This window comes from Vanellus vanellus (assembly GCF_965231255.1).
Source record: "Vanellus vanellus genome assembly, chromosome: 4".
Classification (NCBI taxonomy): Eukaryota; Metazoa; Chordata; class Aves; order Charadriiformes; family Charadriidae; genus Vanellus; species Vanellus vanellus.
In genome coordinates this window covers 30,017,282-30,032,947 of record NC_138909.1, presented here as the reverse complement: position 1 = coordinate 30,032,947, position 15,666 = coordinate 30,017,282, and the positions used below count along the sequence as shown (strand labels likewise).

Sequence of the window (15,666 nt, the reverse complement as noted above, 5' to 3'; positions counted from 1 at the left end):
TTTGTTCAAGTGTTTCTAAGCACCGTGCATCCTCAACAACTTTGTCCCCCAGTAGTATATGGTCATTTCTCATGGAAGTAACAAACATTAAAAAAACCCAAAACATGAAGATTTACTTCTTTGCAGACCAGATATGCATTTATTTGACAATTCTAGAATGCAGAGAAGAGAAAAATGAAAAAAAAAAAAATAAAAAAGGACCAAGAACCCAAGAAATGCCAACCTGTTTTTCTAACCCTCAAAAACCTCACCGCAGAGCTTTTTCCTATTCACAACCAGTGAAAGTCCCCCAGTGGAAAACCTTTGTCAGAAAAGCAGGAATGGTAGGTATCAATCAGAAGACATTCAGGTCAGCACATGACCCACCAGCTTCCGACACTACGACCTGCTTAGAGCCAGTGCATCAAACCAGAGCTGCTTCCTGATGAGAAAGTGCAGGGAGAAACCTGCTGTCGTGGTTTATGGGTCATAGGGGATTTGCCCTCCAAAGGGATGGATGTAATCACCCTCCATGCAAGAGCTATCCTGAACGTGGTCCACAAGTGAGCTATTGTTATTTATCAAGAAGCAAGCGTTCGGGCAATGTATAACACATTTCTACTTAGCAAGTCTTTGCTAGTGATTGCTTTGTTAAACAAAAAATTCTACAAATGCACAAGCACCTCTACTCCAACATTCCTGATTTTGTACGAAGCTACGATTTAATATTTCAGTCTCAAAGAAAGAAGCCTTTGTGAATTTGTGACATCCACCCCTGACTTTTATTCTCCCTTGCACGTTCATGCCAGGATGGGCACGCTCACAGCAACACTGCCTGCAACAGACCTGTAACCGATCCTCCAGATCATTTACATTGCCCTCCTTTCTACTGCACAGGATTAATGCTGAGATATATAACCCCTGTTCACTGTTTAGCCCACTGTCACCTTCAGATCTCAACCAAGTCAGTGCTGGCTCCTACAAAGCTCAGCAGCAAACATAAGCAGCAAGTTCTGTGCTGGGCATCCTGAGGAGCACTGCTGCATGTGACTTCATGGTGAATCATGTGGAATACGCATATACATATGGTGAATTTGCAGAGTTTAGCAGGACTTTGGATTAGGCAGATCAAGCTTTAAAGCTAAAATACATGAAGTGCCTGTACAAATGGACAGGGACCAAGAACCATACCTAAGCATGGAACTCTCAGCAATGACCTTGTGCTATGAAGCCCTTGCTACATCCTGCCATGAGACAATAGTTTTATACAATTGCTTTGCCACTTCAAGGCAAAAAGCATCTGGACTGTGAGTTGCTAGCATCTAGTTAATGCAGTTTCCTACAGGGAGAAAATTAGTGACTTCTGCCAGGAGGTCCCTTACTGAGCACAATTCAGGGCAATCGTTAGAGGGTAACAGCTCAGTTTTTCCTGCCTCAGCAAAGTCCATGTAAGTTCTGCACAAAAACTTGTACTGCAGCAGCTTTGTACTGGGGATGATGGGACGAGCAAAGATGATTAGAAGGTGCTTTCCAATTAAACAAAATTATCAGTTTGTGGTGCACTCCTGAGAGGCAAAACTTTAACGCATCACAAACTCAACCTGGTAAATCAGTTTACAGCAGGACAAACTGCAAGGGATCACCAGGGCAACCCACCAGATCCTCAGGTACACATGTGCTGTACAGTCACCAGGCATCTCAGACACTGTTGGAGCACACACCACATCCCTCCTCCACCTTAAAGAGATGGGATCATGGGCTTTGCACAGAGATTCCCTAAGACTTAAGTCATCTTTCTCCAAACTACCAATGTCCTGATGAGGAATTTCTCTCCAGCTGCTGGGAGCTATTGGAAGCCATGGCCAACCTGATCCTTGTCCCTCAGAAGCAGCAGGCCTTTATTGGTCATATTCCTCACCCTTTGTCTCTAATAGATTGATGTCTGACAAACCTCACTCTGCCAGAATCCTTTGACTGGTGCGTTGAACCATCCCATGGAGATTTGTCACAGGAGGGCAGATGGACGGAAGGAATCATCCCCTTCCCATTTATCTCCTAGTGCAGGCCATGCAACGTCAACCAGCATAGGCTGGGAAAAAATAAGAGTAAAACCAGTGGAGGTTTCAGAAAAGACTGATTACTGATCTTACTCACGGCTTTTACCCGCATCTTTTCACTTTTTTTACTTTTTACTAGGGCATGTAGCGATAGGATGAGGGGGAATGGCTTTAAACTGGAAGAGGGCAGGTTCAGATGAAATATTAGGAAGAAGTTTTTCACTTTGAAGGTGGTAAGGCACTGGAACAGGTTGCCCAGAGAGGCTATTGAGGCCCCATCTCTGGAGGTGTTCAAGGCCAGGCTGGATGAGGCCTTGGGCAACCTGGTCTAGTGGGAGGTGTCCCTGCCTATAGCGGGGGGGTTGGAACTCGATCTTCAAGGTCCTTTCCAACCTAAACCATTCTATGATTCTATGATCTGAAACCCCTGTCCTGCAGCACTCTCAGCATGAACAACTTAACTTTCTGAAAGCTGCATTTCAAATTGTTGTTTGGTTGGTTTTGCTGCACTTAAGGCACTGTACTGCCTAGTGCTAATTTTCTTGCATATGTAAGCTCCACACAGATGTTTCTTTTTAAATTTGCAATTTACATATCACTTGCTTATGGACTGCCCCTTTTGTACTGAATTGGGTTTTTTTTGTTGTTTATTTCTGGCATATTTGAAGTTTGGTGCTTTCACTGCTAATTTGTTCAGGGGGTTGTTTTTTGTGAATGGCTTTTCTTGTGTTTTTCATTCCTGGTTGGATCACTTCTGCATCTGAATTACTATCAAATTATTTCTGTTGTTTAGTTAATTTCTGTCCTTGCTGAATTGTTAATCCTCTGCCAGCACCTTGGCACTGTCCTTCTGGTTAACAGATTTGCTGGCTGTTTTAGGAGGGCACATTTCTGGACGTTCCTGAAATAATATCTGACTTTTAGAGAATAGACTTCTCAAACAGCATGAGGGCAAGTGATGCCCTACATTCATCCACAATCTGTTGACAGAGGTATCTCGTCATAACTTGCAAAGCTCCACTATTGCAGCTTGCAGCTGACAAGCCACCTGCAGTAGAACGGGTCAGCCAGCTTCAAGCTGTAACAACAGCCAATTCTGCCTGATGCTGGGCTCCTCTCCATGCTCTGATGGCTGAAGGCAGAGGAAGCCCTTCAGGTCCTGAAATGTCTGCTCTCACTTGCAGAAATTGTGGGGCTACCACCTCTGGTTCTCCTGTGACTACAAAATGATGTGATCCTGCTGCTGTGCTTCTTGTTTCACTTTTCAAATCTACAATTCAGATTAGGTCAGCATCAACAGCTTTTATCAAGTTAACAAAACCTATCAGAGATGCTTGCATTTCTGTTATCAAATACTTGCAGTGACCCATAATCATGAAGTTTTGAGCATGACTAGGTATTTCTAAGGGCATTCCAAAGCCTCTGTCTACGTGCACAGGGATGGCCCAAAAGACAAATACTTTGACCGTAATCTCCAAAAGCTTGCAATGGGAGCCACAATTATTGCTCCCAATGGTAATCTGAACCAAGCAGCACAGTGAGCAGCAATGTGAATGTTAGCAACAAAGAATGGAGCAAGAGGAAGCTACACTGACTTCTGATCCCAGAGTCGAGCAGAAAACCACAGTAATATGCAGATCAATTTCCACATGGGTCAGGTTTCCAGTGATGCCAGAGGGCCTGATGCAAATGGCATCTTGCAGCTGAATTGAGAATGTGCCAGTCACAGTTTGGATGACACAAGTGTTGTCTGCAAAAAGTGCTCCAGACTGGGAAGAGAAAGTCACAGTGTTGATGAGGAACTCAAGCTGGTATCAGCATACCCCTAGTTTCTGAAATCAATGCACCAAAAGTTTCAGATCTCTTTTTTACTGACAGATTCAACAACACATTAGTATGATGTACCTGGTTGGTCAGTTTGTTTCTGCCGTGTGTATTACATGAAATATACAAGGCTGTGTTTGCAGCAGTGTACTTTTCTCCAGGATTTGTTTAGTCTTTTATTCTAGCTATAAAAAGCGTAGATTAAAGGCAGGAACCTTCTGACACAGTCCACCATATCTTATGTGCCACTTTTCCATGACAGGCTCTATGACTGTGATTTCCACCTTGACTTTCTCAACCATTCAATTGGATATTTCAACAATTCACAGTAGTTCTAGCAGCCTAATTAAAGGCATGCCCTGATTGCTTGCTTTTTTTTTTTCCATTTTAGCACATGTTGATTGTTCTTATTATTCCAATTTTAGTTAATTATCTTCATGACCCTATGTTAAAAAAGTAACTTATATCTCTTTTTGCTGAAATAGCAGAAGTATCAGCAGAAGGCCTGGAAAAAGTCAGTCACTCAACTTGCATTCCTTCTGCTTTGATGTATGAAATGTGTAGAGGCAAATTTTTGGTTTAGTCCGTGAATTCAAATCAAGTTGCTGATTATTCTCGACCACTACTGGATGACATTTAATCCTGCCTTGCAAGGTTTCTACAGAACTTATGCCGCTATTGGTTTGTTTTGGTTCTAGCTCAAAAATCAAAATGCAAAATTTCATTCTTGTGCTCTCTTCTGAGGGATAGGCACTTGCAGGGCAGGAAAAGCAGTATTCCACCACAGTTTTCATGAAGCAGAAATCCAACTTTAGCATACTACTAATCATGACAGTTATCTTTCAGATGTGAAAAAGGTAATATGGAATATATGCTATGGCTTATTTACTAAAAAGAGAGACATCAGGCAATATATGAATTTTAAGATCATTTAAAGGGAGTCTATATAAAATGTATGACCTATCTACGCCTCTGAAACTTTTTGTTTAAATCATGTAGTAGACAACAGATAATACACACTTCACAGCATAAAAAGAAATGGGAAAAATTAATACATGGCAGGCAAATGATACTTCTTTTTTTTTTTTAAATTTCATGCTAGTCCACTAAACCTTTCCAAAGGGTCTGCACACTTAGTATGAGTATGCAGTTATGATGAACAGAATTTGTTTGAAAGTAATTAAGAACTCTGATAACTGTAATCCTGATCAGCACTTCTTCTTCAGTTGTTTTAGGTGAACTAGAAGAAAAAAAAGTTTAAATTTTCTTTCTTGCACAAATGTTTCATTTCTTTATCTGAGAAAAAAAAAATGCCCATAACCTACATGAAACAGCGAATTGCTTTAAAGCAAAGACCACAGAATCCAAAAGCAAATTCTCCCTTTTTTATCCAGCCCATGATTCTCATGCACTTATCTTAAGTTGACATTGCTCAGACAGCTTTCAATTGCCTAGAGACTTCTAGGGCACTTGCTCTAAAAAGACATAAGTCTACTGTGTGTCCCTACATATTTCTGCTAGTCTCCTGTCAATACCTCTGATATGCAGGTCACCTAAAGTGTTAAGGCAATTTGATCCAGCCCTCAGTGACAAGATATGCATCATTAAGAAAAAGAAGCATGTACTACAGATGGTATTTTCAAAGCATTTCAATTTGAAAGTAACAAAGTGCTTTTGGATATCTCAAGCTTCAAACTGTCACACTGAAACAGCAAGCGTCGTTCCCACAAAGAACAGAGCATCACCCAGCACTTATGCAATCAGTGGAAAGATATTGCATCTTATGCTTCTCCCTGTTGAGCAACTTGTTTGCAAGCTCTTGTAGTGCTCTACACGAGTGTTACGGTAGCTTGCTAGTGATCAGTGTCCCCTGTGTATGTGGAAAAAATAAAAACGGCACAGAGGTGCTTGTTTGTACTCATACTGGCCCACATTACTAAAGTAAACCTGATAAACATTAATGCATTTAAATTAGTTATACTGCTCCAAGTGTGTCTTCACCACGCTTCTTAAATCTATCGTAACAAGCAAATTCAAGATAGCTGGACAACTTCAGGAACACTAATCAGTTACGCAAGTCAGAGCTCAGAGTTAGTCCCCCTGTCTGACTTCTCTCTAGAGCTTACAAAAAAGGGTTGGAAATGGTATGTGTAGTTAAATCAGGAATGCTTTCTCTCAGTCTATATTCAATTACTAATACAGAACAAAAAAAAAAATAGGGGGAAGAATACCAAGGATAATGACCACCTTTCAAATCATAAGCATACAAAAAATAGAGTTTGACAGAGTCATATTCATGGTAAGACTCAGAATTTATTAAAAATTGAAGATTTTGCTACCTTGCTATCTAGAGATTTCTTTCCTTATAGGAAAAAGAATTAAAAATCAGGCATGAAACACTATTTAAAACCACCTCTTTTCACGCAGCATTTCTTTAACCAACTCAAAGGTCCAAAAACCATTCCACTGCAGTATGGCAGAAGCACATGGTGGTGACAAGCTTAACTCTCTGAAGAATACTCTCCCCTGAGGGGCACGTTTCATTTAATTGGAAAAGTCTGGGGCCTGACTGAAGCAATAACATATGCAGCCTGTCATGTTTCCAACTAGAGAGCTCATTCTCACTGTGGTTTAAACATGAGCTTTCACTCAGCCATCATCACTGAATGTGTCATATTTTTCCATTAAGTTTTAGGCCACTGTTTGTATTTAATCCTGTTCTCCTTGGCAAGGCACACGTGTTTTTTAATTCTTAACCACAAATTTTCTAAGTGGTGTGTTGATGTCACTAACTGACAACATGACAAACTTTTCAAAACTTCCAACAAGAACTGAGGACTTGCTCTGTTGATTACCGCACATCTAAACCAAGTCAGCCTCTCTCTAAAGGTTTATAAACTGCTATACTAAAGGATGGTAGCGTCACCCAAGCTAAGGTCAAGATATTGTTTTAACAGCTGATTTTCTAAGTGGTATGTAAAATACAATCAAACATGGGTTGTTCTGCAAGCAATTAGAATTGTTTATTTGCAAAAATCTGGGTACTTTTAAAAAACCTAAATTTTATAAGTCACAAAGCAGATTGAGAATAATCTTAATGCAACATTGCTTCTTAGTACCTATTTTAACAATGTGAATACCCCTAATTCCAGTTCCAATCTCAACAAACTGGATTAATTTTATTTGGTATCTAGTAAATCCCTGTAAGGAAGAAATACCCAATACCATGAAAGCATACCACGAAGAAAAGTTGGCACTACAACATCATTTTACTCAAGAAAAAGTAGGCAGTCTTACTTTCTGGTAAAACAAGCAAGCGAAAAAAGAACTTGCGGGGAGCCTGATGTCAAAGCAGACTGCAGCTCAGAATGGGATGTCACGGGTGAGTGAATATTGGCAGTAATACAGCCTTCCTTGTTGCAACTTTCTGAGAATGTGTTACCTGTCTTAATTTGATCTAAGTCTCATTTTACAGAGGGCTTCTTTCTGAATATTTTGTCTCACACGCGTGTACACACACGCACATTTTGCATTCATTTTAACACCTAATATTACAAGGTGGTCAAAAATGTACATGCTTATTCAGGTTTTACTTTAGATGTATTGTGAAGGGCAATAACATTTAATTAAGCAGAGATGACAGTAAATTAAAAGCTCTACTAAATAGCAACACCAAAAGGATACCATGCCAGAGATGCTGTTGTTTACCTGCCTGAATGCAGAGCTGATGTATCAACAAAGAAAAGCTGCTTTTTCCTCACTGTTAACACAGCTGAACAGATTATTGAACTTCAGGAAAATATCCCAAGATAGTATCAAGAGCAACATACATTTCACACAAAAAAAAATTCACGCACAAATTTCTGTTTTGCACAACAGTTCATCCAATCTACACAAACTATGAGATAGGTACCTCTTGATTTCCCTTCTTTGAGCTCCCTTGAAAATATTTGGGCTGGGCTTATCTGAAAATACAGGTGGGTTTTGAGGTGTGCAATTTTCGAGTGGCTGTATCCATGTTTCTTCAGCAGAAATCAAGGCACATATTTAACAATATTTTTCTCACTCCTACAGCCAAGAAGTGTGTAATGATAACATGGCTTGAGTCACTCGCCTCAAAAGGACATTTTTATTGATCTTTGTTTCTTTTCGCACATCCTCCTTTCCTGATGTCACCCCATCTTAATACTATCATGCTGCACGAAATCCAGACAATTTATAATGTGACTTAGACTATGTGCTTCAGTGCTTCTCAGATACCTGTATTTCGAGGACAAAATAGTTTTAACACTGGTCTACCAGCCTACAGCAAGATTAGCTTGAAAATAAACTTTAGGAGGAGCAAGCATGTAACATAAACTTAGATATCATGAGTGTAAAAATATTTATGAATAGAAACACTGTTCTGCAAGTTGTACTATAGAATTTTCATCACTTCTATTTAAGAGGAGATCCACTTAATAACTGCTTTGAGTATTTTCTTTTAAACCATCAAGGTTACTTTATATAAAGATGAACATCGCCTTTCTTGCAGAAAGTGACAGCATCTCACACTGTGTTTAAACACTACAAAACTCTCCTCTTCCTTTTAGTCACAGTTCAGTACAAGTAACCCCTCCCAGCTAACCTTGAATTTTCTGTTGCTTCTTTAGATGCTAGAGCTGAAAGCATAAGTACATAACACACAGACTGAAAAGCAATGATGTATTTAAGCAAGGCCATACCTGAATACTCCTTCCATTTGGTCTTTGGTGTAGCCTTTTCCACTTTCACCTGCAGCAGATGCATTGCTCTCCTTCGTGCTATTGGGCTTACTTTGATCATTGCTACTGGCTGGTTTTCGGCAGTAAGCGCCTCCCCCAGCAGTACTTCCATTCTTCATAATAGCTTCCAACAAAACTATAAAACAACAGTATATCATAGTATCATTATAGGCATTAGCAATTAAGTCGGGGCTCTCAAGTATCTTAAATGGGAGCGCCACATTGTGAAAGACTAGCTGCTACATACTCCTTCCTTATTGATCATCACTTTGTACCACAAACGTTTCTGACGCCAGTCTTGCAACTCCTTCTCATGGCAAAACTATGGAAAAGCGTTTCAAAATTAGTGGCTGGACGCCCCTCCACCCCTGCCAAGGTAATTTAATACTGGAGAGAATTTGTCCAGGTCTTTCATTTCTAGATGGTTTTTACAGGCACTGAACCCATTCTTTGGGGTGAAAGCATCAGAATACCTGAATAAACAACTGTAAGTGGAAAAGAGGAACTAACCTAACACTCTGAAGAACCTGCAAATTATTCCACACAGAGACCGAGCCCATGTCCAGCACATTTCAGTTGCTACAGTACATAGCTATTTGCAGCCCGAGACATTAGTGGCCACAAACTGATGCTCTATACCTCCTTCAGGCAATACCAGCTGAAATTCAAACTACTGTTAAATGCCACAGATAAGTCAGGACCAGCCAACTACACCCAACTCTTGAGACCTGGATCTTGAAAAGCAGCATCTTGAAAACCAGCATGCTTTTGCTAGATCTTGAAATCGTCTTTCCTTCCATGTTCCAAAAGATCTCAAATTTAGCAGTTCTAGTAAATCATCAGACGCTAAGTTTTCTTTTTCTTTCTGGATATAAGCCTGCATTTTGGGGGTATCTGTCTTACCAATAAATCAGAAACAGTACCGTTCTAACTTCAGGGACTGCGCATGAAGCATAATGTGGATCAAATATTATTAAATAGTCTGTCTTCCCTGAAAAGAGATCCCTTCAGAGCAAGATGGCAAACTATATAGGCCAAACTTCTTTCATAAACAACTCAGAGTTACTATCTGCATAAAAAAATTCCTTAACAAAAAATCCCAAATAAAAATGTTCCACTCACTGTGAAAACATATTATAGCTTTACTGTTAAAAAAAACCAACACATTTTCTTCTAGAAGCTAGTGAGAAGAAGCCTGAAGGATTTTCTCCTAAATCTAATAAAAACATTTCTCCTCTGACTAGCATGGTCTCTTTTAGAGCAGCAGAAAACTGGGATCCTACACATCCATAGCTTGTATCTCAGAGAAGCACAGGAAAGAAAAGAAAGCAGAGCTTTGTTTAAAAGGAGAAGAACCACTTCCCTAAGATATGCTTCTTAAAACTCTCCAGTATTTGCTTTTACTTATTAATTCACTTATTGCCTACTGGCCAAGGCAGTCTGAAGTACCGCAGATGAGTAGCTACACTCGGCCTGACAATAAAGTCAGCTGACTCCAGTGCCGGTCCTGTGCTTGTGCCTGCCTCAGCAAGATTCCTCAATTGATCAGATCAGGCTTTTTACTGCAGAAATAAAGAAAAGGCTAACATTTACATGTTGAGTTGTACATTGAGGGGATGTTTTCATGACCAATGAAATCAAGTTATTGAAAATAGAAGAGTTATAGTTGCATTATGGATTATAGCTGAAGCACATATCCAAATATTTGCAACTGTTTATTCTAGTATCATCCATTAACAGAATTAAAGTTCTGAGGTAAATGAAGTAATAACTCCAGCAAGGTGATTGTGCCTGCAGGATAAGAACTAATCAAGAACAGAGATTTAAACAGACAGTGCCCTCAGAATGAAGCATTTTCAGTCCAAATGTCCAGACAAGTGATAACAGGGGAAAAAAATAAATATTCTTTTTCTGTTCTTTGATGTTACCAGATATTTAATGGTGGTATATAGGATCCCATTGAACATGTGATCCTGACTTTACCCTCTAGAAATAATGCTTACGCAACAGTTTTACAAATCCTGCCTTTATATTGGTACTGCTCTAGAAATTCCCCCGTCCCTGCGCTAACGCTTGGGCAAATTCAGTAGTAGAAACACAGTAGAAACAGAGGTGTAGACAACAGTTTGCATTTTTAATGCCCAGCGTTTCTTTCACAGCAAGCTTAGCTGGTAGGTCTCTTCACGAATTGGTTTGGCTGCACTATACTTTCAACATTAATACTTCCTAATCAATTTCTCAGACCTCCCATCCCCATAATGGAGCTGCACTGCTGAGACAACAGTGCAGGATACTCCCAAAAAAAAAAAAAAATTAAAATCCATAACTTAACTTCTTAAGATAACAGGACACAGCATATACAAACATGCTTTTGTTCTACATTGAAAAAGAAAACCGTGCAAAGGGTCTGGGCCATTGTTTCCTTCAAATAAAAGATACAGTTCAGATATTCAGAAACAATTTTAACTCTTCCATGGTGGTAAAACCAGCTGTTAGAACACAGTACTAACAGCGTACTAAAGAAAACTATCATTGTGCATCTAAGTATTTTAAAATAGAACATACAAAGAACCAAAGACTTCATTTGTTAGCAGGTAAGACAACAAATCTTATCTCCAAATGTGTCTGAAGTTCAGCAGCAGGTAACAGCACACAGAAGAGAAAGATCCTTGCACTGCATTTGATTCCATTATGCATTGAACATGACCCCCACTTCCACTAATGGAAGAACTGCTGAATTCAGAATTCATGCTAAGGCAACACCCTAAAAAACTAAGCTCACATATACCTGAAAAGTTTGTTTTTACAGGCAGCATCAGAAATAGTGCAAGAAATTCATAAGAAGCACTAGGAAACAAAGCTGTCCTTAACATCATTTTCTGCCTTCAACTCCAAAAAGAATGGCACCTAAATTTGAAAAGGAGATCTTGTCCTTTGTTATCTTTAAATCCACTCTTACAAATCCTTTCCATACAAGCAATTAGTTTCCATTCAGTTGCAAGATGAATCATTAGCAAAACTCATAATCAAACAATATTTTGAACAGCTGAATTGTAAAACAATTTTATAGCAAAGAGTGACGTCAACACGAACACTGCTACTATGAAGTCATCAGCTAAGTATCATTAAATAAGCACTGCCCTTACATTTCACACCAGTAAAGCCTTAAAATAGCACTGCTGCAGTCAGCGTATTTCAAGCAGAAGCTTTGTTTAGCAAAACTGAACTTCACTGATGACTGAACTAGCGCTGAATGCACTTCAAATGCAAGTGTCACCAAAACCAAGCCACACATAGCATTGTTTTAGAGACAACAGTTAAAACCTGCTCCCTGTCCTTTTCCAATCGGCTATAATATCAGGAGGAGGAAGCTCCCATCAGCAAAAGATTCAGCACTACCCTTCTCATTGCTTTTATCACTGATGGAACATCATTTGTGAAATGGTGGGCAATTGTTCCCAAAATGATACTAAAGATAAAACCCATGAAGTATCTGTGACTTCAGTGACAAGTTGGTACGAACTACCTTCTAATACATACCCTGAAGAGAAAATAAGTGAGCACAGTGACATCTGGGGCTGCACCATGTTGTCCTATCACCATATAAATCCAACACATTATGACTATAAAATAAGAATTGGTGTTAGAACTAAGAAAGCTCACAAAACCTTAACTGTTGTTTCCTTTTATTGGGTACGTGCTATGACACATTTTTAATTATCTGATGAATTACTGGGTTTTCTTTTTCCAAGTGGACCCCTGGTTTAATGTATCTAAAAGATGACAATGAGATAACGAAGCATTAATTTCGCTTGTTCTTTGTCAGTGTAAAATTCCAGGTCTAATTTATTGCACACCTTCCAGTTCTGAAAAGAGGACATTCTGTGTCCTTGCAGCTTACTGCACTTTTAACAGGGCTATTTAAGTGCCACAAACTTAAAAAAAAAAAAAAATAAAACCAATGAGTTGTGTGTTGTTTTGGGAGGAAATGGGATGAGTTGAAAATAATCACCAATCTCCACAGCTAGAAAACTGAAGCACAGAAACATTAAAAGTTTACAGAGTCCCCTAATTTCTAAGTACCTAGATCAAATCAGGCCTAGGGCCTGATTTTTTTCAGTGGTATTAGGACATCTGCAATTCTCATTAGCTTCAGACAGAGCTTTAACTGCCCACCAGTTCCACAAATCAGGCCCTTGTTTCAAGCTGAATACCTGAAAAATGAAGCACAATTAGCCATCACTAATGGAAACTGAGTGAAGTGACTTATTTAACATCACAGAGAAACGCTGTGAAGCATTTAGCTTCAGTACACAATTCCCCAGATTACAGTGTGCTACCATAAACACAAGACCATCTTCTTTTCACCAGATCTGTACCTCATTTATGACATACTTTGCTAATTTCCACAGTGAATAAAGTAAGTGTCCTACAGACAATAGCCTAATTAGCCATCTATTTCTTGCACTGAGTACTTTACAAATGGTGGCTATGTAGTAACAGTCCTACTTAAAAGAGAAAACCCCAAATATCCAAAACAAATCAGATGGAGAATACTTTTTTTTTCTGAGAGCTACTGTAACTCTTATCTTGGACGTATAAGACGGTAATAAGCTACGTGAAGCAGAGAAAGGTATTCACTCTTTTTGGAGGAAGAAGCTGAATTGAAACCCTCAGACTTCCTGCCCATTGACCAACACAGCTTCCAAAAAGCTGAAAGTGTTTTCACACGTCACCTTCTTAAGCCACAGAAATTTAGGTGAATATGTCAAACTTCTGCTTGTTTTTTTTTTTTTTTTTTTTTTTTTCAGAGAAGTAGCTAATAAAGCAAGAATATAAACAGTGCTACATCCTTGACCCAAAGCAATGGTTACCTTCTTCCAGGTGATTTACGAGCAACATCCATCCTGTCTTGTAGGAAAAAGAAAAACCCACACACCCCAAACCCCTATATACTATAAAAAGAGAATAGCACTGATGAGACCTTTGCTTCTTGATTCCATATTAAAAGTATTCATGAGACAAAGCAGGACAGAAAACATTCACTGAATCTGCTCTCCTGACTAAAAGCTTCACTACAGTATAAAATACAGCACAGAACACTTCCAGTCAGGATTTCGCCCCAAAGTCATGTTCCAAAAATGGTAAATGCTGAGGCCTTTCAGCCAGTACAGAGCACTGAAATGTCTCCTATTTCTTCCATGGCATAGACAACGTAAGCGAGAACCAGAGGAACGCAACAAGTCACTGATGCGTTCAAAGGTACTTCGAGCCAACTTCTGACACTGTGTGACAGAAAGTCCCCAAAACAGGTAACAGCTCTGCAAACACTGAAACCTTATTATTACTGCTTGCTAGAAAGATGCTAATTATTTTTCAAGTTTTAGCACAGAATTGTCTGAAGAGCCAATTAAGCGGTAAGGGTAGCCACATATCCCGACATTGTCTCCAGGAAAGTTAAAACCCGCCTGTAATTCCTACATAGCGACTGTACAACCAAAAGGGAGAGGAAACAGAGAAACTCCAAACCACAAGGAAGCTGGAGGACGAGGACACTGCCCAGCCTGGAACAGCTGCTCTTACCGCAAGCTGTGAGCGAGGACTCATTCCCTATGACAGAAGAGCAGCCAACCCAGCCTGATTCGGCCTGGGGCCTGCGGTGTCCTGCTGTTAATCGGGTCTGAGCGGCTACGCTTACATACCGACGGCTAAAGGGAGGTGGGGAAATGCGGGCGAGGAGCAGGGCTGGCCCAGAGCAAACCCCTTTGGGGAGGAGAGAGGTAACCCTCCCCCCTGCTCCCCACCGCCCCACGCCAGAGGCGCGCACCGGCGGTGGAAATCCACCTGCCCCAAGCGCTCCTCCTGGGCGCTTCCACCATCACTCCGGCCTTTTTTTTTTTTTTTTCCCCCAGCCGAGCCTCGCACACCGCCGGGCACCGCAGCTCGGGATGGTGTAGGGGCCGCGCTGGGTGTCCCCCCCCCCCCGCCTCGCCTCAGCCTGCGGGGTCCCGCCGCGCGGGCTAACGGCCGCCACGGGGTGAGGAGATCCCCCCCTCCCCCCGCCATGCCCGCAGGCCCCCCTCGTCCCGGCGGAGCGGGAGAGGGGAGGAAGGGCGGCCGCGGCAGGAAGGGAGGGGGGGGCCGGGCTTCACCTCGGGCCGTCTCAGTCGGGTAGAGCTTCTGGGCCTTGCCGAGGAAGCGGAGGGCGCGGTCGCGGTTGCCGGCCTCCAGCGCCTCCCGCGCGATCCCGATGCACTTCTCGGCCTCGTCCCGGTTCCCCTCCATGGGCTTCTCCTTCCGCCGCCTCCGCCCGCCGCAGCGCAGAGAGAAGGGGCCTGAAGCCAGAGCGGAGCCGGGCGGGGCAGAAGGGCAGAGAGAGGAGCGGAGCGGGCAGGAGGGCGGGCGGGGGCTTCCCTCACTCCGCAAGGCTCATCCCGCCGCGCCGTTCCGTTCCGCGCCGGCGGTACCCGCAGCCCCAGCGCGGCGCTCGGCCCGGCAGCCAGCCCGGCCCGCCGCCTGCTTCCGGGGCGCCGCCGCGCATGCGCCGCCGCCCGGGCCCGGGGCGCCCCGCCCGCCCTGGGGCTCCAGTAGCCGCCCCGGCAAGGGCCGTACCGCAGCCCAGCGTCACGCTCCTCCGGGCCGGGAGCGCCGCCGCTCACCCGCCGCCTGGCAGCGGCCCGAGGGAGCCGGCCGCCACGGAGAAGTACCGGGCGGGCGGCTGTGCGTTGGCACTGCAATGCGGCCCGAGGGGTGTCGCGCCGGCCCAGCCCGGCCTTGCCGGAACCGGCACAGGAGAGAGAGGAGCCCCGCGCGTTGTCGTCTACGGTGCGTTAACTGTGCTTTGAGGTGCTTGTTAGCGCCTTGTAACTACTCGCTATAATTTGCGACATCAGTTTCATCCCGCCGAGCACTCGGGTGCTGCTCCAGCACAGCACTGCAGGAGGAGTGCAGTTAATGGAGGTCTGACCAACATTTATAATCTGGGTCAACACCTTCCAGCTACAGTGCTGCAGCAGAGACTGTTACCTGAAAGAGGTTATGGA

The 15,666-nt window shown here is 42.3% G+C and overlaps 1 protein-coding gene across 1 annotated transcript in view; it reads right to left on the bottom strand.

Moving 5' to 3' along the window:
* The window catches only part of DNAJB14 (DnaJ heat shock protein family (Hsp40) member B14), a 29,362-nt gene extending 14,220 nt beyond the window's left edge, over positions 1–15,142 (bottom strand). Inside the window, exons 1-2 of the mRNA XM_082482297.1 lie at positions 14,776–15,142; positions 8,585–8,759 (exon numbers count right to left, since the gene is read on the bottom strand). Coding sequence (XP_082338423.1) covers positions 8,585–8,759; positions 14,776–14,908 — 308 coding nt within the window. The 5' untranslated portion in view covers positions 14,909–15,142. The remainder of the gene's footprint in view (positions 1–8,584; positions 8,760–14,775) is intronic.
* Between the last annotated feature and the right edge of the window lie 524 nt (positions 15,143–15,666).